This window comes from Salvia splendens, chromosome 22, assembly GCF_004379255.2.
Source record: "Salvia splendens isolate huo1 chromosome 22, SspV2, whole genome shotgun sequence".
Lineage (NCBI taxonomy): Eukaryota > Viridiplantae > Streptophyta > Magnoliopsida > Lamiales > Lamiaceae > Salvia > Salvia splendens.
The window spans coordinates 2279314-2304547 of record NC_056053.1 but is presented as its reverse complement, the minus strand read 5'-3'; the positions used below and the strand labels follow the sequence as shown (position 1 = coordinate 2304547).

The 25234-nt window shown below is 32.7% G+C and overlaps 3 protein-coding genes, 4 long non-coding RNA genes and 1 pseudogene across 7 annotated transcripts; 4 read left to right on the top strand and 4 right to left on the bottom strand.

Moving 5' to 3' along the window:
- Window positions 1–584: 584 nt before the first annotated feature.
- Window positions 585–1363, top strand: LOC121787047. The gene is made up of 3 exons (XR_006047259.1): window positions 585–714; window positions 878–918; window positions 1126–1363. It is a non-coding gene; the product is annotated as an uncharacterized LOC121787047 (long non-coding RNA).
- Window positions 1364–6082: 4719 nt separating this feature from the next.
- LOC121787103 lies at window positions 6083–6767 on the top strand. Its single transcript, XR_006047268.1, has 3 exons — window positions 6083–6210; window positions 6316–6356; window positions 6585–6767. It is a non-coding gene; the product is annotated as an uncharacterized LOC121787103 (long non-coding RNA).
- Window positions 6768–10249: 3482 nt separating this feature from the next.
- LOC121786706 lies at window positions 10250–11010 on the top strand. Its single transcript, XR_006047232.1, has 3 exons — window positions 10250–10393; window positions 10481–10521; window positions 10794–11010. It is a non-coding gene; the product is annotated as an uncharacterized LOC121786706 (long non-coding RNA).
- Window positions 11011–12952: 1942 nt separating this feature from the next.
- On the bottom strand, window positions 12953–13261 carry LOC121787854 (monothiol glutaredoxin-S6-like). The gene has a single exon (XM_042186698.1). It carries the CDS (start codon window positions 13259–13261, stop codon window positions 12953–12955), a length of 309 nt encoding a protein of 102 aa, XP_042042632.1.
- A 1286-nt stretch (window positions 13262–14547) lies between these two features.
- On the bottom strand, window positions 14548–14859 carry LOC121787853 (monothiol glutaredoxin-S6-like). The gene has a single exon (XM_042186697.1). The coding sequence runs from the start codon at window positions 14857–14859 to the stop codon at window positions 14548–14550; it is 312 nt and encodes a 103-aa protein (XP_042042631.1).
- A 2170-nt stretch (window positions 14860–17029) lies between these two features.
- Window positions 17030–19479, bottom strand: LOC121788000 (OVARIAN TUMOR DOMAIN-containing deubiquitinating enzyme 5-like). The gene is made up of 3 exons (XM_042186853.1): window positions 19349–19479; window positions 18250–18361; window positions 17030–18086 (listed from the first exon to the last, which is right to left on the bottom strand). The coding sequence occupies exons 2-3, from the start codon at window positions 18351–18353 to the stop codon at window positions 17207–17209; spliced, it is 984 nt and encodes a 327-aa protein (XP_042042787.1). The 5' UTR covers window positions 18354–18361; window positions 19349–19479; the 3' UTR covers window positions 17030–17206.
- A 3182-nt stretch (window positions 19480–22661) lies between these two features.
- On the top strand, window positions 22662–24203 carry LOC121786584. Its single transcript, XR_006047219.1, has 4 exons — window positions 22662–22817; window positions 23342–23821; window positions 23909–23976; window positions 24062–24203. It is a non-coding gene; the product is annotated as an uncharacterized LOC121786584 (long non-coding RNA).
- Window positions 23355–24917, bottom strand: LOC121786583 (annotated as a pseudogene).
- Between the last annotated feature and the right edge of the window lie 317 nt (window positions 24918–25234).

Here is a 25234-nt window from a genome sequence, read left to right as displayed (position 1 = left end):
AATTATACTTTAGAATGTACACATTACACACGTAGAAACTTGTAATGTCAAAATATTTTAAAAACTAATTTTATTGACTAGGTCAATCCTACAAAGAAATTGATTATTATCGGCTAGCTAGTTTTGTCGAAGGTATTTTCTTGGAAATACTAGAGAAATTATTTATTCTGGCTTGACGTTTTGACCCAATTTCAAACTTGAGGATCTTAGACCATTTTTTTGTCACGTGCTATATATAATTTCACCTAAAAATGGGGTTTAAGAGGGAGTAAAAAAATGTAAGAAATCCAACTATAGGGATAAAAATAATAAAAAAATTAAATGATTATGTTAAAAAATAATATAAAAGTATACTCCTTTATTCCACCACGCCCCACGTATGTTATAGAGTGACAAAAGAAAAAAGGGAATTAAGTATAGAAAAGAAAACTTTGCATTTGATCTCATGGTTCACGAGACCATAATAGCAATATTTTAACAATATCTACATATACTAAAGAAATAAATTCCAAGACGTGTTGCTAGATTTTGTTGCATAAATAATACCATCTTCTTCACCTCAGAAATCACAGAATTCATTAATCTCTCTCTCTCCATCTCTTTCTCTTTCTCATAGTACTAATTAGAAAAGAAAAAAAATGGGTAGCATTATTGAAAGCATGAAGAGAGGCTTTGGTTATCTTGTTGACATTGTATCTGGTGGAACCAGAACCGGTAACAATATTTTCCTTTTATTTTACTTTTAATAAATCTATGCATCTATATAAAAGATACTATTTCATTAACAAAAATAACAATAAATTATTGTCTTTTATTATGCTTTAATGCTCTCATTCTCATTTTTCTTTTTCTTTATTTCGATGTATTGGTTTTTCAGCAACGGAAAATAATGGAGAAAAGCCAGAGCTCAAAGTTGAGGTACGATTCTTTTTCATAATTCGATTAATTATATTTGGACCAATCAATATATTACTAGTATAATTTTTTTGAGTGGAATCATTTTACTATTATATTGTTTGATTTATAAGATTATATTATTTTTACGCCAAAAATCAATTGAGTTAACCAATAAAGATTCGCAACATTTATAAGATCACTTATTCCATTTATTTTGTGATTTTACAGGTTAAATTAGCTCAGACGACAGCCCGAGACACAACCTTCGATGATTTACCCCCTCCTCCTAGCGTTGAATCAACTTAGAAAATGAAATAAAAAAAATACATTTTCCTATCAATAATGTTTTGGTTGTGCTTTTATATATTTATATTTATATTTATCTCGCCAGATTTTTATTTCAGTTATTTTAAGTGTATTTAATACTATGTAATATTGCCGGATTAGGCATTTGTTATAAGTGTGTAATGAAAATGTCTGAGCTTTAATTTTTTAGAAGTTATTTGCTACATATTCTTCTATTTTTGGTGTAATTTTTATTCTTAAAGTAGTTTACACATACTAGCTATGGTTATTGTTTTAGTAAGAGAATGTTGCTTTCGGCGTAATGAATGCATTGATATTTTAGATCTAGCATAATTATATGTTTGAATATGATATATTATTATTATTATTATTATTGTTTTTCTAGTTTAAATTGGTGGTCCATTTTTGTACGAAATGGTGAATATATTAACGGGGAATCACATTATAATGACGATATATGATTATGATAAGCATACAATATAGTATATAGAATGAAAAAGTTTAAGTATTTTAAAAATTAGAGATCCATAATGCACGCGGGACGATTGTGAATGTAGTTTTATATAATATAAATTAATAAATGATAATATACTACTATTAATTTTGAGTATTATCTTTGTCCGCTGATAATTTGATTGTAAATGCATAAATTAATATATAAAATTAGTAAAGTATGATATATATGGAAAAAAAAGATGATGGGGGTATGCTAGTGGAGAATGAAACTGACAGTAACAATCTTACAAAAAATAAAAGATTCTAATTTTGTATTCACAATATCAATCTCTATTACAATACTAATTTTGTATTAAAATCTGTGGTAGGCGATCAAAGTAATATCTTTGCACAATCATTTATACACTTGAGACAAAATTAGCATCTAAATTGAAAATTATTTTGAGCTACATTGCTAGGCAGCGCAACCAGCTCTCCTATTTTCCTATGTTTTTGGATGACTAAGTGAAGACGATGCTACTTAGATTTGTGTTTATTTATTATTGTGGCTCAACCTTTTCAATGTAATAGAACTTCATGAGAATGACAAGAACACATTTATAACTAGATGCAAATTGATATATATGTCATCAAATTTACACAGAATCTCATAATCAAAATTTGGTCTCCGTCAAGATCAAGGTACCATGAATTTCAACTTGTCAAAATAGTCCCTAAGTTAATGATTAAAATATGTAAACCTATATTAACTAATAAAGCAAAATATTATGCGCACGTGAAAGCAATTAATAAGTAAATTGACTAACTAAATGGACGTCATAAATTGAATGAATAAAAAACTTAGTTAAAAGAATAAGTTTCATTAAAGGCGTGTAAACTCCTAAATAAATGAACGCCATAAATAGTTCCCTACTAAATTACTTTAGAATGTACACATTACACACGTTAAAACTAGAATTTTCAAAGTAATACTAATTTGATTGACAAGGTCAACCCTTACAAAGAAATTGATTATTATTGGCTAGTTTTATCAAAGGTGTATGTGATGGAAATACTAATATTATTAAAAGGATAAATTATTTATTCTTTCTTGCTTGATGTATAGACCCAATTTCAATTTTGAGAGTTGGATATAAGTGAGGAGGGTGAATCATTGAGGAGATTATAGAACTTTTTTTATTTGTTTTTGTCACGTGCTATATACAGTTTCACCTAAAAGTTGGGGTTTCTTTTAATAGAATTATTGGTGCCTAAATATTAAAACAATACACGAATTTAATTATAATAGCAATCTCACAAATTCAATTCCATACAAATTAAACTTGACGTATCAAATAAAAATGTTAAACGTTGAGAAAAATAATATCACAAATAGCTATAATTAACAACGCTGTTTCATCTTGATTTACAAATTAAATCACAAAGGAAAAACTATTTGAACCCTAGATCACCATCCTAATTAAATCAATGATAAACCCTAGTGCACTATCTCTTAAGTAAACATAAAATATAAAAAACTGTGAGAATACCCACAATATAAAAATAAAACGAATTAAAAAATAAAGTATGCTAAAAAAATCAACGAATTAATTTAAAATTATATCTTTATATCATCACTTCCACGAGACTAATTGAGTTTTATAATTGGCAATATGGTCGTGCCAATGTGTATGTTATTTATAATTAATAAAGAAATAAACTCCAATACGTGTTGCAAGAGTTTTGTAGCATAAATATCACCATCTTCTTCACACACACACACACACACAAAAGGAAAATGACTAGCATTATCGAGAGCATGAAGAGAGGATTTGGTTATCTTGTTGACATTGTATCTGGTGGAAGCAGAAGTGGTAACGATATTTTCCTATCATTTTCCTTTTGAATAAATCTATGCAACCATATAATTATAAGATATTTCTTTAAGTATATAACAAAAGAATAACAATTAATTAATTGTCTCGTTTAATGCTTAAATGCTCTCATTCTCATTTTTCTTTTTCTTCGATTTATTGGTTTTCAGCAACGGAAAATAATGGAGAAAAGCCAGAGCTCAAAGTTGAGGTACGATCCATTTTCCCAATTCGATTAATTATATTTGGACAAATTAATATATGAGTATAATAGTAGTAGTACTTATTTAGGGAAACCATTTTATTATATTGTTTGGTTATCAGATTATATTATTTTTTACGCCAAAAATCAATTGAATTAACCAATAAAGATTTGCAAGATTTATAAGATCACTTATTTCATTTATTTTGTGATTTACAGGTTAAATTAGCTAAGACGACAGCCCGAGACACAACCACCGTCCACCGATGATTTACCCCCTCCTCCTACCGTTGAATCAACTTAGAAAATTAAATAAATAAATACATTATCCTATCAATAATGTTTTGGTTGTGCTAATATTATATAGTATTTATATTTATCTCGCCATATTTTTGTTTCATTTAGTTACATACTATCTTTGTTGTGTAATATTGCCGGATTAGGCATTTATTATAAGTGTGTAATGGAAATGTTTTAGCTTTAAATTTTTAGAAGTTACTAGTACTACATATTCTTCATGGACATTTAGGGTATTTTTGGTGTATAATTTTGATTATTAAACTAGTGTTCACATACTAGCTAGTGTCATAGTTTTAGTAAGAGAATGTTGCTTTCGGCTTCGATCTAGAATAATTCTATGTTTGAAGATGATATATTATTATTGTTTCGCTACTTTAATTATTAAGGTGCAATATTTTATGAAATGGTGAATATAATAATGCTGATTTGATGAATCACATTATAATGATGGTATATGATTATGAGCACACAATATATATAAAACGAAAAAAGTAAACTTGTTCTAATAATATTTTAAGATTTTTTAATTGTTATAAATATTTGAAATGCATTACTAGATAATTTTCTTAATAATGTATCTATTCATGATATAAATTTGTCATCTTAAAATCGTAGCTATTTTCATGACTAGAGTCTAGAGAGGACTCATAAAATTGGCTAAATTCCTAGCGAAAAAAAAGCTAATTACTCGTATAAAAGTAAGCAATAGTAGCCACATTTAGTTAAGTACTATAATACCCTCAATCACGTTACATAATAGTAGTAGTAGGTACAATTTAAATTTCAAACGGTTACACGATTACATGATTTGAGATGTCATCGTGTAATATTTTTTTAAACAATTGTACATGACAAATGCCAAATCGTGTAATTAACCGACACAATAATGCGAGTTTGAGGCGTTCTTTGTTCTTCATAGATAAATTTTTTAAGGGTATGTTGGTATTTCTACATAAAATGGTATACAATTTAATTACTACTATTCTTATATTAATGGTGGATGGAATTTATTTTCTTATAGCAAAGAGTCCAGAATTGGTCATGATACCTCCTAATATTGAATAAAAATAGAAGAATATAGAAAATCCATTCCAATACCAAAAAAGATATCCATTTCAAATTATATATTATAAACTACTCCCTCTAATCTATAGTAGTATAGTCATTTTTTCTATTTTGATACATTTCATAGTAGTAGAGTCATTTATTTTTTTTATAAAAGTCAACACATTTCTTCTCAATTACTTTATTATCTCTTCATCTCTCTACCATTTTCATTTCCTACTTTACTCTTCATTTACTTAATTCACTCAACACATTTATTCTAAAACCTCGTGTTGAAAAGAAATGCCTACACTACCATGGAACAAATGAAGTATTTTGCAAAAACTATGTACTAGCACTAATCTGGATCAATTAAAAATATAACCTCTCTTAATATTCTTCACTTTCGTACTTAGTTATGAAATGGTATCTAATGTAATTGGCAGCTAACAGCTGACAGCCCTATAATTTTCAACAATAGGAACAATAAATACACCTGGATTTGTTTTGTCACGTATGAAAAAGAACAAAAATATTTATAAAAAAAGGAAAAAAAATTAAAATAATTATGCCGACGCATTTCATCTGGTTTCCCTTGTTCCTACCCTTGTTCCCAAGCTGAATTCAAGCAGAAACAGACAGCATACAAGTATACTATTCTTTTTTTTTGTTTAATTAATGAAGCACATATTTTTCTATAATTCAAGTTGATTAATTCTACAAACTGAATTCACAATCTCTGCATAATCTTTTTATATATTTGAGAAACATTGAAAATAAATATGATTAAATAGAATAAAAAAACATATTAATACCTATGTACAACACTATAAATTATGAATCTAAAATTCTATTTCTCTATCTCCATTAGTGAACTAATAAAAACATATGGTCGTAAAAGCACAGCTATATATGTTTAATTCAATAAGAAACTTCGTAGAAATTACCTCAAATGGTTGTTAGGTTTTAGTTGCATAAATAAAAGTATAAAACCATGCACTCTTTTGCTAAGAACTCTCACTCTCTCTGATCTCTCTGTGTTTTGTTTGAAAGTGATCTCATATTAGAAAGTGGAAATGGTGAAGATTGTGGAAAGCATGAAGAGAGGCTTTCATAATTTTGTGGAAATTGTATCTTGTGGAAGCAAAGGTGGTAAGAATATTTAGTCTCAAGAGTTATTACTTTTTATATTAACTTTTGTCTGTATATCAGTTTTACTTATTGACATTTACAATAGTTTAACCATCGTTTTTTCAGTAAAGGAAAATGATGCAAAAACACCAGAGCTCAAAGCAGAGGTACGAATATTACTATCTTTTAAGAAATATTTTAAATTGACCGTTCATTATACTCCTATTATATATATTTATATTTACATGATTTAATTGGGCGGAAATAATGTTACATTTCTTTATAAAATTATTCAATTCTTTAAAATGATGTTAGATTACTTTAAAAATTAGTAAAAATAATGTTAGATTTATTTTTGAAATATTTAATCATTCAATTTATTTTTTGTTTGACAGATTAATTATGCACCGAATAAACCATCCGCAGATGTTAATTCTAGTGCTCGTGGGATTGAATCGCATTAGAAGATGATATATTTTCCCCCCTCGATTGTTAATTTCTTAGTTGTCCTATATTTGTGTATTTTAGCCATATTTATTTCGTTTATTTAAGTGTTTTTGTTATGTAAAATTTCCGGATTTGGCACTCATTATAAGTTTGTAATAAATGCTTTTTTTTTACATTTTAGTACATATGGTTTTAACTATAAGTTTCGTTTAAGGGAGTATTGATTTTCAAATGAAATACAAAAAGGAAAAAAAAAGGTACCCCGCAAAACAATAATATTAATATTAAAACTAAATTTTTGCCTTTATTAATGATACTAATATTTAATTGTATCTATAACATTTCACATGAATTTCGCAAAATTGGTAGTATATTCTTGTAAAAAAGTAAATTTGTAAAATGGGCTGGGCTAGGGTAAAGATTTGAGATTTCAGTTTGGGCTGGGCTAGGATTAACGGGCTCTCGTTGTATTGACACCAATGTTAAGAGAGAGAAATCATCACTAAATTATTATCGTTTGGAACAACCTCAATTTTCTTGTTTATAATGAGTTTTGAAAGAAAAAGATACTTTTGAATTTGATTTCTTTCAATAAGAATGTAAATCTCCCTGATTTTAAGGGCATTACCATAAATACTTTTGGAGTAATGACCTATCATTCATTTTTCTTTTTTAAATTAAATAAAATATTTACATGTGAAATTTTATGATACCATTAGCATAATAAATCCATTAAAAACATAATCAATTATTCAATTTTATGGAATGTAATTTTACTTAACTACCCATATAATAAGAATCACATGCTATTGTAATTGTAATGAGAACATTTTCTTCACCAAATCCATATTTTGATTCAACGCATATTATTATAAGGTTCGAGTTATGCAACTATCAATCTAAACCACTATATTTGGAGTATAAGTGTAACCTTTTGAAATTATTAAACAAATTAAAAAGAGTAACAAAATCTTCTTTATTTATGGGAGATGGAATCGCATATATACAACATTCTAGTCTTCGTCTTACGATTTCTTCATAGATATCAACATAATATATTAAAAATATCTATCCGATATTTATATTTCAACACAATACAATACATAATACCAATTTCTAAAACATAATCACACGATTCACGCCAATATATCTACACAGGCGCACCTGCCCTTCAATAGAGATGTGCCACTACATCAATATGCAATAAAACATAGTACACCACAGACGTCCTCGTTGATGTAGTAAACGATGTCAACTTAGTACATTAACGATATCAGCAGAATGACATGAGTATATCAACACAATTGTGGATATAATCAAATAATTTGTGTTGATTTTCAAATACAACTAGTAATATAGTATATAGAATGGTACATATTATATTCATTTAACCATATAAAAAAATAGTACATATTATCACCATAGTAATTGGTAATAATATGTTATGTATCTTATTTGAGCAATCTATGTGAACACTACTCTTATTTAATAGTACTACATTTTTACTACTATTATTTATCTTATTTTATGTTTAGTTTGAATCTACATTAAAATTATTTTTTTAATTTTCAATTTTGTTCTAACTGAGCGTTCAACGACATTATATTCAAATACTTATACCACATAGCAACAACAGAGCTCAATCTACAATAAGTCTGCCTAAACTTATTCGATCAATATTAACCAATCAATAACACTGCACATTTTCTTGCCTTTCAACACTCACTCTAATATTAATTGTGTCAACTTGGGTCTACACCCATTTTTCTTTGACCATAAATTCCTATTTTTAATTTGATTATCTTCTTAATAGTTCTCATCTTCTTATCCAAATTATTTCAATGTATAAATCACTTTCAAGGAAATAAAAAATAGAATTTCAAAGTTAATTATTGGAAATATAAAATGATTCTGCAGCTCTCAATCCCATACATATCTGAAGGAAAATAATACTTTTTTCATGCACGAATAACATGAATAAATAAAATAAATGAAAGCTTAATATATTGATAAATTAAATAAATAAATCCCAACCCATATGATCTGGGAGACTGATCTATTCCGTATACCTGATTATTTTTTTAAGCAAAAAGAAACAAAAAAACAACCCTACATTTTGGATACGAATCCTTCTGCACGAAATTTTATTTCATTAATTGCTGTACATATCTTTGCCTCGGTTTATGGTAGATATGCATATCTCAATTAATTTCATATTTATAATCCAAGTTGTATTCATTATTCTTATACTTTATTCTCTTTTTCATTTGTTTACTCTTAATGGTAAGTAGTAAAATTTAACTAAATTAATGACATTAAATGTTAAGTATTAATCATTATATTACTGGTAAAAGAAATATTTTTTAAGTTCAATTCCCATCTTCAAGGATGCATATAAAATTCTGTTTGTATTGATACATTGTTTTTTTGTATGAGTATTTAATTAGGAGCATTAACTCATGGTGTCAAGATGTGTAGGTAATGAAATACTCATCCAACAATTCTCTTTAAGATTCATTTCTACTTAAATTATATCTTTCCATATAATTCTCAAGTGTGTGGGCAATAAAGGTGTTTAAAAAAGGTAAATATATATAGAAGGGTTAATGTACTTATGCGATATTTAACGCTTCATCTTTTTAAAACTTGATTATACTTCATTTACGCTGAAGGACAGAAAATTAACGAGTATCGTAATTTAATAAAATTGTAAATTGAACATATGGAAATTTTCTTATTCGGTCATCCATTAATAACTTAAAAAGATGAAATCGCTAGTTCAAAATTTAACGAATAGCATCCCGTTTCTCAAATCTAACCCAATATATAAGAGCATCCATATCAGTGCTTTTATGTAAGAGCACCCGCCGTGCCGCGCGGTGAGTACCGTGCTCACCGTTGTGCTTTTTTTAATTTTTTTTAAAAATCGACCCCAAATTTTTTTTAAAAAAAATCAGATTCCCAAAAATATAACCGTTTTAATTACTGTTTTTTCAATTTTTTTTGATTTTTTAAAAATAATTTTAATTCCAAAATCATCTATAATTACACACCTTCATCATCCATTTTTCTCATCAAATTATCTCTCACTCGTACTTCTCTCATATTTTTGAATTGTTCCATTTTTTAATTTTATGAATTTAATTATGTGTTTTTTATTTTTAGAATTTTAAATATGTAATTTTTTATTTTTTTAGTAATTTGTAATAGTATTTCGGGAATTTTTAATGTGTTTTAATATTGAAGAAATGTTTTTAGTAATTGAAGTATTTAAATTGAATAATAGAATGGTGGGACCCTTGGGCATGTTCTTGCAGAAGAGCATGAATGTGAGTGTTGTGCTCTTGCGAAAGAGCAAAGAATAAAAAATGAATAAAAATGAGTACGAACCCACGTCCATGCTCTTGGCGATATGAATGCTCTAAAAAATAACAACTTATTGTGTTGTATTAATTTATTTGTCCTCTTTTTTAATAATTGACAACATGGTCGTAAATGTACAGCTATGATCCATCAAGAAAATATTTTTTTAAAATGTGCAATTTTCTAAGGGGGCGTGAGATTTGTTGTATAAAACCATGCATCCTCTTCACAATGCATAGATCCTCATTACAATCAATCTCTCTCTCTCTCTCTCTCTCACACACACACACACATACACACACATACCAGAAAGAGAAAATGGTGAGCATCGTTGCAAACATGAAGAAAGGGATAAGTAATCTTGTTGACATTGTATCTTGCGGCAGCAGAGGAAGTAAGACTAATTAATACTTATTCTCTATTTGCTTTTCATTTTTCATTTTTGCCTCTTTATTAATTTCATCATATATCAATTTTTCAGCAAAGGAAAGTGATGTTGAAGTGCCAAAGATGAAAGTTGAGGTATAGTTTTATTTCCCATGTCAGCTTGAGTTCTAATCGACGAAACCGAAATTTTCAATCTCTTAAAATTAGTAAACGAACGTTGTTTGATGGACGAAAACGATAATTTATTGTATTCCGATTTTTCCTATTTTTTCCATTTTCGTTATTTAGGGTTTCTGGTCCTCGTATAAAGATATAAATATCTATTTTGGAATTTGTTTATAAATTAGGATATAGTATAATTTTTTATTACATACTTATACATTAATATTTTGTGATATTATTGGCAGACTAAATTAGCTACGACAACAGCAAGAGGTGCAGAAAAGGACATAACCAATGGTCCTGGTGTTGAATCGACTTAGAAGATGACACAATATACTATCACTATTTATTGTATTACTACTTTGCATCTTCTTGATTGTTTCAATTGTTTATGTATCTTTGTTATGTAGTACTGCCAAATTTGGGTGGTATTATTGTTAAGTTTATAGCTTTAAATATTAATGATGAGTTAAAAACATGTAATTATTTTTTTTATCAAGATTTGATGTGATGTTCCAAAAATTAACAAATAAAATAGTGAAAAACAGAAAAAATTGTGAAGAAATTAAATAAAAAATATTAATTTTAAGCATTTGAAATTTTAACATTTTTAATATATGCTTGATTATTTTGTCATTATTAACGAAATTTAGTGACATTTTTTCTTATCATTTTCATTCTTTTGTTTTTTAAGCACATGTAAAAAAATGATAAGTGAATTATGTAAAAAAATGATATGGATCAAATTAATTCAAAAGTGTGGTCCCAGCTAATTCCATGTATATTTCCGATAATGAAGCACTCTTAATGAGTAGATCCTAACTAATACTCCTTAATATTGATAATTATACATGTAGGGGCAATAAGGTATATTTATAAACTATAATTAAATTAAATACAAAATTACTAGCTACACCCTATTATGGCAATGCCATTATTCTCTAAATCATTTTCCTATTGTTAATTAGTGTGGAATGGAAGTACTGTTCAAGCTTTAAATAACTAGAGGATTTGAATTTTGAACCTCAATTACAAAATTAAATGTTATAGTACTAGACATGATGAAAGTGGTAGTACTTTTTTTCCTAATGCAATGGAGATTTTTGTTTCGAATCTTATAAGTAATAAATTATAAGAAAAAAAATTGTAGCAATGGTCAAATGGAATATATTAATATTCGTTATGTATATGTTATGCATATTGTAATGGGATTTATTCGATTAGTGCACAAAACTAGCTAAGCTGGGGGTAAAATTAGTAAAGAATTAATCTGTGATTTTGCCTTTCACTAACTATATTCAAGAATATCTTCAAGCATGTTGACTTGTTTCGACACGTGATTTAATTAAATCTTGTGATGTATACCATGATTAAATAATTAAGAATCACTCTAAAAGATTATAATGTGTACATTATAAGCTTGCACCCCTTTCGAAAATAAAAGGGAATAGCAATCATATCATTTATCGAAGGGTCATTTCGTAGAAATGTAGAATAATTGATGCAGTTTCATCGGTCAATATAGTTTTACAGGAGTAAGTTTTATACGAGTAATAATTAATAGGATTCTATGGTTTATTTTTACTTTAGAGTGTTTAGTTTAGGTTTATTATTTTTACATGATTTATAACGACATTAAGTCATTAATTATTACTATTAAAATTTGTCTTAATACTAGCTTGACAAACTATTAGGGTATGTTTAATGTTTATGGTTAAAGATAGTCTTATAGATTAAATTATTAAATACTTAAATTAATTTTTTTAATTAATTTTTAATTTAAAATTTTTGCCTAATTTGAAAATTTTAGTTTTGGCTAATTATATTAATACTGTGTTGGCAACTTGGCATGATCTATTGTCAAATTTAAGTTTGTTGGATTATTATTTGTTGATTTGTTGAACCAAGTAAACAAAAAAAAATCTAAGATAAATTAATATATACGAAAAAAAAATGGAACAAAAAGTAATTTTGATGGACATTGTCGTTTGTAAACACTGTCGACGACGGTCAAGTCCGACACTGAATCTCATCAGCATCGGCTTTCAGGACAAGAAATGGTAATTTTTCGCCAATAATTTTTTCTGATAGACATGACTTGTTAATTTTCAACCGTTGTTAAAAAATAAAGATGGGCATGTTCGTCGGTAAATTAGATTACCGACATATTTTCGAGTCCACATTTTAGTTCACATGTGCACAAATGTGTGGTTTAAATTTGGTTATGTACTTATGTATATGTGTGATTGCATTAGGAAGAAATTACTTACACTAGCTCTTAATGCAACCAAACCTAATCATAAAACACTATTGTGCATTTTATTCTTAATTAACTGCATCTACAAGTAGCCAAAAAAAAAAACAACCCCAAAATAGTGATGACAAAGTTTGTGTAGGTAAGGAACTAGATCCAAATAGCATTGGCCTTGATTAGCAAAGGCTTGAGCTTTCCTTGGATATTGAGGCTCATAACCTCATGTGATCCACCCATAAAATTCCTTCCAACGAACACGGCCGGGACGCTAGGGTTACACCCTAATCCAATCAATGCCATCTCCATCTCCGCTCCATTCGGGAGACGATCAAGCTCATACATAGCCGGGTTGGCCCCAAACCCACGTATTAAAATCATAATCGTATGCGAAATGCAGCAGCCGCTCTTGCTGAATATCACAACGGGGCTCCGTGCCACTACTTCCTTCACCTTTTCCATCTTGATTAATTTGAAACACAACCAATTAAAGATATCTAGTAGAAATTTGATTTTGAAATGTGTGTGTTGAGAGACTTGGAGCTATTTGAAGCTCTTTATATAGGCTTTGGAGTTGGGAATTTTTTTTGTGGAATGTGACGATTATAAATGAGATCTTTATGTGGCATCACTTGGATTATTTAAATTCCAAGAATATCTTCCTTCGTTTTCCACGTTTAGTATGTTTACAAGTCTGGAAACGTGATCAAATCTGAAAACAGTTAAAAGGTACTAATATACCCCAAAGCAGTTCCAAACATCCATGAGAGTTGTGGGATTCTTTGTTAGTAATACTATTATAAAGATAATAGTAATTAAGATACCTTTTGATGCAAGGTAGATAAATTATACCCACTATAACGGTATAAAAATATACTCACTTTTATAATTTTACTCTTTAGCCCAATTTTAGTGTGTTTGCGGCGGCGGGAAAAATCTACTCTTTAATTCAATTTTGATGCTAGAGTAAATAAGAAAAATAAAAAAATAAATTTAGGGACAAACAAAATCATGTAGTAAACCTTGTCATTGGCGTCTTGATGGAAAGATTTTACAAAGTAATTTATCCGCGGCAATATAGGTAAAATATGTTAGCATCAAAAAAACCTTTGTAAATTTATAGTGCACAATGCATGAGCTAGCGTGTAAAAGTGCATTAGATCAGTTTTAGTTGATACAATATGTGCATTCTCGCACGACATAATGTGCCGGCATAATTGCAATTTGTGTAAAGATAAAAACAAACTTATGCGTTCTGATGCTGATCACAAGAATGACAAAGGACGATGAGGGTGTGGAGTCGGGGTGAAGAAGACGATCGAGGTGACGAAGGGGAAGATGATATGGGGCTAAAGAAGACAAAGGGGTGGGGGAGGGATGGAGGCTTGATTAGTATATCATATCTCAATTCCAAATCCTTTGTTTGGTATGGAATTACATTTAAAAAATTGCATAGACACATATACAATACTCACATTGCACAAATCACTGTGTATATAAAGTAACTAGGGATGTCAATCGGGCCAACCCGTTAGGGTTCGGGTTACATTGACATCCCTAAAAGTAACATTTCGAAAAACAGTTGAGGTTTCAAACATTCTAAAGCCTTGCACACACTACTAGTCTATAAGATGACTAATCATAAAATGTTGTTGTGCATATTATTCTCAATTAACTCGATCAACTATGTAGTACTAGCAAAAAACCAAAAAAAGAAAAAGTGATGATAAGTTTGTGTAGGTAGGTAGCTAGATCCAAATAGCATTGGCCTTGATTAGCAAAGGCTTGAGCTTTCCTTGGATATTGAGGCTCATAACAACATCATGTGATCCACCCATAAAATTTCTCCCAACAAACACGGCCGGGACGCTAGGGTTACACCCCAATCCAATCAATGCCTTCTCCATCTCCACTCCATTCGGGAGACGATCAAGCTCGTACATAGCCGGGTTGGCCCCAAACCCGCGTATTAAAATCATAATCGCATGCGAAATGCAACAGCCGCTTTTGATGAAAATCACAACATGGCTCAGTGCCACTACTTCCTTCACCCTATCCATCTTGATTACCTTCAAACACAACCAATTAATCTATCTTGTTGAAATTGGATTTTTAAAGGAATGTGTTGAGAGGCTTGGAGATATTTGAAGCTCTTTATATAGGCGTTGGAGTTGTGATTAATTATATTCCAAGAAGGATAAATTGCATTTACCTTTATGCTAGAATATCATCCTTTATTTCCCGCTTTAGTATACTCGGATGTAACGTGATTTAATAGGAAAACAATTAATTAAAAGATAATCTAACCAATAATTAACTTGGTATAATATATTTGAAATTGGACAAGTTTTATAGGGGAATATATGATTCAGAGAAGGGGGTCGGGTCATGTCCCATGGGAATTTTGGATTCTAATTCGTTACTACAATAAGAAAACTATGAGCACTAAAATAAAATAATTGAGGAAACTGATCTTTCAATAAGACTCATAACTATCTTCATTTATTCTAAATAATTATAGAAATGAATGAACTGTTTGATTAGCTTTAGTAAGGGTGGAAGCTTCTCATATCTATATGTACACAAGTTTTTTTTTCAAAAGGAAAAAAAAAATCTATAGCTTCTCATGTCTATATGTTTGTGGAGAACTGAGCATGATTCTATATGTCTATGCTATGATTCATGAATATGTCAAAACGCAAGATTCTCAGCCTATTTCATGTCCAACACATATCATGGAATAAATTTCAGATAAGAACATACAATCAACTTCTCCTTGATTATACTAGATCTTCGATTGGTTATTGCTTTAAGAACATTACTAAGAATAAAATTATCATTTTAACATAATGCTCCCTCCGTCCCGCTATAAGCAAGACACTTCTTTTGGACACAAGATTTAAGAAATTGATATTTAAAGAGTTAAGTGGAGAGAAAGTAAAATATAAAATAAAATAAAGTAGAGGCATGAAGAGAAAATAGAGTAAGTGAAAAAATAAAGTAAGAGAGAGAAAGAGAGTATTTTATTATAAAAATAATGATTTATTTTAAGTGGGACGTCCCAAAAAGGAAAGTGACTTGCTTACGATGGGATCATATTGAGTAAAATTTTAAAATCAATCACTAACATAAAATTTTTTTAAAGATAACAACTTTTAGTATTCTCTTTAATTCATAACCAATTACTCATATGTTTAGTTGTGATTTGTTGTTTTAACCAGACAATTCAAAACAAAAAATGTGTATACTCATGAATTGCCCCAATTTAAGGGTGGCCCTAGAGTTCATCCACGACCAATAATAGGCTTGAACATGGACTTAATCTTGAATGCGCATACAATAGCTATTTTTAATTCAAGACAATTATAAAATTTTACATTAAGCGGCTATTTTGAGATAGGACAATTTATAGAAAAAAATCATAAAATTTGATTAAATTATGGTATATCTACATTTTTTTAAAATTAGTCGGGAGAACCTTAAAGTTTGGGTTAGTTCGCAATCATTCTATGACAAAAAAATGATGGCTACGTATAATATATTGTTGAAATGTAACATTCAAGCGACGTTATTTTCTACATAAATAGACGACATCGTTTAACTATTGTGATGATATATGCATACTATATTGCAAGGTCTGCCATATCAGATTTAATTTCATCAAAAAATTTGACCGTAAATAACTGTGAAATAATCCAAATTTCATTGGCTGGTTTTTCAAAGTCGCGAAACAGACTAGAATCTGACAAAATTTCATGATAATTTATCCTCTGATATATAAATAACTATATAGTATATACTGCTCTTTTAATATTGGAACAGCCAAACAGTGATATTATAGCGATAACTTTACAATATCCAATCTTAAGTAACGAAATAGAATTGCATCATGTCACATTCACTACAATTGATAGAAGCTTCACTTTGAATAAATATTACTAATATAGATTTTGAACGTACTACGATTTATGAATGTAGATATTATTCGGTTGCCCTATCTATTGTGATTCACTTTGTCTAATGCTTACTTAACGCATGTCACGTGACTGCTGAATGTATTCTTAGTTGTTCATTATTCTGGTTGTAAATGGCAATAAACATCAAGTCAAATGACTCTATTATGATGGAACGTCTCAACATGGATGAAAACAACTCTATTAAAGCGGAACGGGAGGAGTAATATTCAAGATTTCAAGTTAAACACATCATATTATGTTATGGTCAGAGAAATCTAACAAATAACTCATTCAATAAATAGATAAACCACTAAAGCATCCTCTTTTTTTTTCAAAATGTGTAACAAAAATCAGATGTAGTTTAAACTCCAGTCTTGAAAAAATATATTCCACAGCACAGGCATCGTGTCGTTATCAAATCATCAAACGTGACCTCTTGAATACAAAACAACTATTGGCCTGAAATGGAAACGACAGAATTGTAATGCTCACCGAGCCCAAAAGCATGCCTGTGATAGGATAGCATAACGCTTGAGCCAGCTGAGCCAGTGGCGTTGCCCGATTTGTATTCCTTTCCCATCTCTACATCAGGAAAGGATCCAGAAAATATCATGATATGTTTCTTCAGACAGTGGGTCAGAGCACCGAGTTCCAGTTGTCCTCCCCAGGCCGCTGTGGATTCTATTTCGTTACAGTAGTCCTCAAATCTTTCTGTAAGGGACTCTTCGGATTCTCCATCTGCCATATTCTCAGACAGAAAAAATGGCAGAAAATCTGTTGCATGTTCCCGCATATAAGCAGCCACCATTTTCCGAAGCTCTTGGTAGTTGTAAGGAGAAGAGCCTCCAGATTGGAGGGCCAACTGATTCTCAACAGCTCGGTAGAGACAATGCCCATCCGGCTTTATTTCATTGATGGTAAATCCAAGAGGCTCGAGCTTTTTCTCTAACTTCTCATCTTCAATCATTCGATCACTCACAATTTGGCTCTGCTCCTCTTGTATTCTTTGCTCCCTGGCTGCATCCTGTTCGGCTCTTTTCTTATGCTTTTTGGCACTCTTACTGAGTTTTGGCTGCTCAGCTTTATTTGTGATTGAAACCCCAGCAATAGCCTTCACCACCAAGTCATCAAGCTTTCCTTTTTGACTGCTGCTACTGCTATTAAAGCCTAAAGAAGCCAGTTCATCAGCCTGTCTTTCTTTAAGCTTTGTTGAGAGTCTAGCTATCTCTTCATCAACTTGTTTCTTCTTAGTTTTTTGCTCAGCCTTGCTACCTTTAGCAGCCGCCTTTTTCATTGCAACTTCCTTGTTCTGCAGATCAGTAGTCTCTTTCCTGCAAATCAATAATTTTTGCACAAACTGCTAATGAGTTTTGCACTTAATACTTCAAAACATAGTTTCTGACTTTTTATTTTATAGTTAGCCATGATGCTTCATATTTCCTATTCCAGAGTTCAAAAGTTCTCTTCAGAAAAGTCATCCAAGTATTACGGTACCTGTGTCTCGAAAGCACCTCTTCAAGTGTTTCTAGCTTCTTCTGAGATACAGTTTCTGAGATCTCCTCAGATGATTTGTCCATAACTTGAGGTTCATACGCCATTTATCCGCCTGAAGGCAACCAACCCCATCAAATAAAATAAAAGAAACACAACCAATTCAATAAAACAGGAGGATTTGGTATGTGTCTATGTGAAGAGCAAATATACATATTTCTAAATCATGGATGTAGGAGGTACTCTCACATAATCAAGTAAAAATTAGCCAGTTACTTCCATGGTATTGGGGAAACAATATTGCTGAGCTAGACATACACCAAATCAATGACAGATTACTATATTTTCCCAATAAATCATAAGCAACATTCATCAGCCCTGGCATGTATGTCGAAACAAATACGCCAAAAAGTAACAAGGTGGAACTAAATTGGTTGAAGTAGATGAACTTCAAGTTTCCAATACAGGATTGGAGAATAAATCAAAAGCAGAAAGTAAAAAGTTCTTCAAAGTTTGCTGAGATATAGCATTTGGATTTTTGGATGGCAAAGTTCGAAAGGAAGATGGACGAGTGAAAAAGCAATTCCCTAACATTTTTTTCACAATAAATTACATAGTTCATAAATTTCAAATTCTAATTATTTTAGTAGACAACCTACTTAATAAGAATGAACTTAGCATCTCCCAGTCTGTAGAAATTCTCTAGCACTAACTCATAGTAAATCCAAGTAATGTGCAACCTTTTCAAAAACTGAACTTTCTCCGCATTGTGTTAAAGATAAAAAACAAGTTTTGATTGATCTAATTTTCTCCGCTCTCCAAAACAACAAGATATTTAATATCTTCAGCCGGCCTACTTTGATCAAACGCAGAGTCAGAACTCACGAACAGATTTAATTCACAAATTGACGATTAAAACCAAGCACTCTACAGCACTTATATGCCCAGTTTTTCTGAAGAAATTCGAAGGAAGTTTACAATAATTCAATTTTACAATTCAATCGTGCGAAACCTACGTTTGTGACAGAGAATATAAATCATGCAAGATTGCGACAACATATTTAGCTGGAATCCATCACAATCTTAGGATAGCAGAACTCACCAGTAACTCAGCTAAAAGGCGACGAAGAGCGGCGGAATGTGGAGGAAGAAAGGGTTTTTGGTCTCTTTCAATTTGGGATTTAGGTTTGCGAGACAGTGGTAACCTGAAAGAGAAGGCCGATTAGAATTCTGTGAATAGAATATTCTATTTTTTTTTCAATAATTTTTTTTCATTAATTTTTTTTCTTTTCCTTCATTATTTTTGGATAGCGATATTAGGTCATCCTCCCTCTAGCCGCCTTCGCCGCCTTGGTCCCTTGCGGCCGACGGCGCACACGGAAGGACCCCCAACATCGTCTGCCGTGCCCTCAAACTCCTGCGAGGCAGCCTCTTGTGCGGCGCTACCCGAACCTCCCCCACTAGACGAGTATTGACCACTCGCCGTGTGCTTCGTGCGCTTCGAGGTCGAGCCCGAGCTGGACCGCACACCGTCGGCCCACCTTTCCTCGTCTTTGACGGCCTCCCAGACATCGACATGTCTGAATTCTTTGCCGGTGTCGTCGAAGTAGACTCGCAAAGCCGATCTCAGAATGTCGGCTCCAGTGGCTCCGCTTTGTAATGAGCTGCTTCGTTCTTGTAGATGCCGCATAATTTTTTGGCCTCCATGTCGATTCGGTCAAAGTGAGCGCGAAGCATCTTCAAGGTGCGGCGGCGGGACCCTCTTGGCTTGATCTCGTTGTAGGCCTTAGTGACCTTTTCCCAGAAGCACTTCCGGGATTGTTGATTCCCGACGATGGGATCGTACGGGACGCTGATCCAGGCGTTGTACACCGCCATCGTGTCCTTGCGGCTGTACGGATGCCGGCCTACATCCTCATCCTCCTCGGCCGCCTCCACCTCTTCCTCCACGGCGTCGAATGCCCTGGAGCTTCCACCGCCTCGTCCTCCTTCCGGCTGGGGTTCATCCGGATAATCCTCCCAAATTTGGGATAATCCCTGCGAATACCTCGGGGCGGAGGGACGAGCGTATGCATCCACATCAAAATGGGGTGGTTGGTACGCCCCCGGCGTCGACGAGCCATGAGTGCCCGGCGTAGACGAACTGGAACATGAACCACCCAACGCGTTGTACATGCCCCCAGTCGCCAAACGCTTTGATATCAAACCCGCCGGAGCCGCCACCACCAGAGTTTTCATCGCCGGACATTTTGTGATGAGATGTTAGATGAAAATTGGACAGGAAATGGAGATGATTTGGAGGATTTGATTTGTATTTGTGTGTGAAATGAGGATGAAATATGAGTATTTATAGAGTAAAAAAATAAAAAATAAATTTAAAAAAGGAAAACGGTAGACGGTATATTACCGTTTCGAAATTTTTTTTAATAAAATGATTTATTGCGTCAGCGTGACGAAGCCCCCTCACGGGCCGGCGAGTGGGCGTCACGCATGGCGCCGGAGCGCGCCACGTCGCGCAAGCGCGTGGTGAGACAGCCCGCGAGGTGTTTCGGTGGAACGGGCGTCTCGGCGAGACCGGGACAAGACGGGGCGTTGCAACGCGTCTCGCCGCCGTCTTGTCTCGGCGGGACGAGATACGAGCCACCCACGAGATGCGCCGCGGGTGGCCTTATAATCATTAGGGCAAAATTTGATTTTTATTACATGCAAATCAAAATGTTCATTACTTAATAATGAACTGTAGTACTTCCATGATTGTGGAGTATATCTTTTGATTATATATTTATATACTAATTCCGTCCTACTGTAGTAGAGACGTTTCTTTTTTAGCACTCGTTTTGAAAAAATTATAAATAACTAAAGTGGAGAGAAAGTAAAGTAAGAGAGATAATAATATAGATAAGAGTCTTGCCAATGACTTTGCATGTTGATTTTGCATCTCAAATTTATAAGCAACATCATTCATGAGGTAATTATTCGTGTATTTATAACCTACTTGTCCAAACTATTGATCGTGGCCATAACCTTGTCAAAGCTGACGTTATTTGATACTTCGGCTTCAGCAATGATCGTCGGCACACCAAGAACAAGAGGCATGGGTGGAGGCATGATAACAAGAATGAAGGCATCATACGAATACGATACGAAGTATGTTAGTGTCAAAGAAGGGCGTGAGGGCGGTCGTTTGATAGCAAACTACAATTAGTTGATGGCGGTATAAGGGTTTTTTTGTGAAACCCTTTTTCGAAGAAAAAAGATGGTAGAAGAAATATACAAATAATCTATAAGATAGGAATACAATAGACCTATTTATACTTATAAACTTATGCAATTTGACTCTTATTAGCACTACAGATGAGAACTGAAAAAGAAAATTCAGAATGGAGCTTATAGTTACGGCTCGACGCGCATCACTACTAAACATCAGACTATTGGGACTTGAATCCATTTCGTAGTAATGAAGATGTGAGTTTCGAGAGTGAAATCGTGAAATGAAATGTTACAAATGAAGCCGGGGGAAGGGGTATTTATACAATTTTTATTTGCACTTTGGTTACAGAACTGTTTTGCATATTGTCAATTATAAAAAGATGAAACCCCAGCTCTAGATCTCTTATATGTGGTCTAGTGAATGTTTTAATGAAAAATTGATATATTAAAGGAGGGAAAATACTCCTCCCTCTGTCCTTGAAAATTTGTCATATTTCATTTTCTGTACTCATTTTGAAAAAATGATAATAAATATTTAAAGTAGAGAAAAGGTAAAATAAGAGAGAATAATGTAGAGAAGACTCTCATCCACGTTATTCTCTCTCTTACTTTACCATCTATCTACTTTAGCTATTTATTATCATTTTTAGTACAGAAAATGAATTGAAATTTTCAGGGACGGAGGAAGTATAATTTGATTCAAATCAAATACTCCAAAACTTAAATGCAGCTCACCCTCATATCACAATAGAATCACACAAGGCAAGAGGTCATTTTTTGAAAAACTCCACATTCTCTTATTAATACCACTTAGTACAAAATTACACTTTGTCACTTATTAATTGATATTTATTTTCTTTTTCATTCATCCTCAATCAATTAATACTTTTATTTTTTATTATCTTTAGTAATAGACATCAAATCGACATTGTAGCAATATGAAAAAAAAGAATCATAAACGTCTTTCATATGAGTACTATTTAATTGTAAACAGGGCTTTAAGTAAATCTAAAATACGTCTTTGATATGAGTACTATTTAGTTGTAACGGGGTAAGTAAATCTGAGATATAAATTTAGATAAATATACATAAAACGTATCTCCACCGAATTTGGTTACTAGCCGTTCAGCCATAATATAACCACTCTTAATTTATGTCATAATTTCTGTAATTTTAAATTTGTTAATTCATATTGAATCCAATTTTCGAATTTAACAAAACGAAAAACCACGTGTCGTTCTTTTATTGGACAACATAACTTGTGCTCAAGCACGTGTGACGGTGTGAGTCATGCTTGCGCTCGACATTGCTGCGCCGAGCTCCGGTCACCGCTCAGCCGATGCTCTAAAAAATTGTTAAAGGTAAAATTGCCGTTGTGTACCTCTTATTTGCGTTCGTGAATTAAGGTTATGCATATCTGTGGGGAGGTTTCCTGCGTGTGAGATTGTTTCAAGTGGTGTTTGTGTGCCTATTTATGATTGCCTACACTGTGTTTGATGAATGGTTTATACTTATTTTGGACTGAAGGAATTATTGTACGTTATCTGCTCATGAATTTGGAATTGCTGCCGGATCTTGTGGATTCTTTTAATCTAATTGAAAATCATAAAACTATAATTTGAAAACTGTAGGTTTCTCTGTTCCCCTCTTTAAGAAGTGGAGTTTGTAACTTAGCTCGGGCTACTTCATGTTCTCAATAATCATCTGTTATAATCTTAATCTAAGTCGTGTTTGTGCTTGATTGGGAATGGGATAAACTGATTGTGCTGACCATAGTTGGAGAAGAATGCATGATTTATAATTTTAGCTGAAATCATTTTGATCTCTTACAGCCTTGTGATACATGCACCTGGCTTTGAGTACTTATTTAGCATGTTTTTTCTAGTTTGCTTCAAAAGTTAGTTATGCAACCGAAAGGTAGGGATTGCCATCAGATGATTGGCTCTTGTAACAGCAAGGCCAAATTCCTCATTCATGTCCAGCTCCTCTGGCGACATTTCATTTGCCAGCTGCCAATCGAAGCAGTGGACTAACTGTGACACGATCAGTCGAACTTGGATGAGCCCCAGTTGGATTCCGGGACAACCTCTCCTCCCAGAGCCAAATGGAAGGAGCTGAAATGTTGTCCCCTGAGATCAATGTCGCTGCCAGAAAACCTCTCTGGAATGAACATCACTGGATCAGTCCATACATTTGGATCACGGCCAATTGCATATGTGTTGACGAGTATTCTTGATTCTTTTGGTATGTCATAGCCATCAACCTTGCTGTCTTCCCTTGCATAGTGAGGAACCAACAGTGGAGCCACTGGATGCATCCTGAAGGTTTCCTTTACAACCATGTCGAGATATTCGAGTTTGTCCAGGTCAGACTCCTCAACCATCCTCTTCAATCCCACCACTCGTTCCAACTCTTTCTGTAGTTTCTTCATAACTGTTGGATTTCTTATCAGTTCAGAGAGTATCCACTCAACTGATGATGCTGATGAGTCCATTGAACCTCTGAGCAAGTCCTGCACATGTAATTCTTTATCAACTTATTACGCATCACTAAGTTACTGTTATGAAAATAAGTAGAATTATTAATTGCACCATGTGCTTACCAGCATAATAGCCTTGACATGACGCCGGTCAAACTGAAATTCAGCTTGTCCACTCTGCATTATGGACATCATGGTATCAACAATGTCTTTTGTCTGGTCATGATGATCTCCGGCTCGAACATGGTCTTCGATAACTTTCTCAAAGAAATCATCAAAAACTTCTGCAAGTGCCTTCATCTTCCTTGTCAGCCCTCGGAGATCCAAGACTCCAGGGAAAGGAAAGTAATCACCCAAATTGGGAGCTGCTGCTAGTTTCATCACTTCTTGGATCACAGTTTTGAAGCCTCTCTCATCTATGTCTTTGTCATCATATTTCTTGCCAAACACCATCCTGCAGCCCGTCTCTGCAGTCAGGGACCAGACCTTGGCACTAAGATCGACAGCAACATGTAGTCTGGAAGCTTCCTTGATGGATTCAACAAAAAGAACAATCTCTTCCCTTCTCATAGGTTGGAAAGAATTGATCTTATGGGTGCTGAGCAGCTCCAAGGTGCATAACTTGCGCATGTTCCGCCAGTATGGACCATACTCCCCGAAGGAAAGTTCCTCTGATCCCATGACACATATTTAGAGCCCTGATGAGGTGGGTCTTGCGGAAAAGCTCAGCTGCCTCAGGAGATGAGACAACGATGTTTGGAACGAACCCAAATTGCATATACATAATGGGGCCGTGGTTTTTGGCAATTCTTTGCAGATCTTGGTGAGGATTCTTCCCCAGCATGTGTAGATGTCCCAGAATAGGGATCCCTTTTGGACCTGGGGGCAGTCTCCCCGTCTTTTTCTTCCTCCTCCTCGCCAACGAAACCAAAGAACCAGCTAAAATTGCCAAGACAGTAAGCCAAAACCAAGTAAGTTCCATTGTTTTTGCTAAAGTTGTTGTGTGATTCAGGATTGTTAGATCTCTATGTTATTTATCTTATGCTTGTTTGAATGAATTTATGGGTTTGGCTTTCCATTAAACTTATGCCTGCCATCTTTGAATTGACCAGAATGCTATCATCCTCAAGATTAGTTAGTTTATTAAGTTGAGTCTTTTCAATCTTTCTTCACCAACTAATTCGAGCCTAAACAAACTTTCTAAATTGAGATTTATGTTTAAATTATTAATTGCTTTTTTTCTGAATGAAGTTAGTTGCTGATCTTACAAATTGTATATTTCGTACTTAAGTTTGGTTC

Excerpts from the sequence above, each read along its gene's own strand:
- LOC121787854 (XM_042186698.1), bottom strand. The coding sequence starts at position 13,261 with ATGGAAAAGGTGAAGGAAGTAGTGGCACGGAGCCCCGTTGTGATATTC.
- LOC121787853 (XM_042186697.1), bottom strand. The coding sequence starts at position 14,859 with ATGGATAGGGTGAAGGAAGTAGTGGCACTGAGCCATGTTGTGATTTTC.
- LOC121788000 (XM_042186853.1), bottom strand. The coding sequence starts at position 18,353 with ATGGCGTATGAACCTCAAGTTATGGACAAATCATCTGAGGAGATCTCA. Across the intron at positions 18,087-18,249 it reads GAGGTGCTTTCGAGACACAG|GAAAGAGACTACTGATCTGC; the intron begins GTACCGTAATAC and ends ATTGATTTGCAG.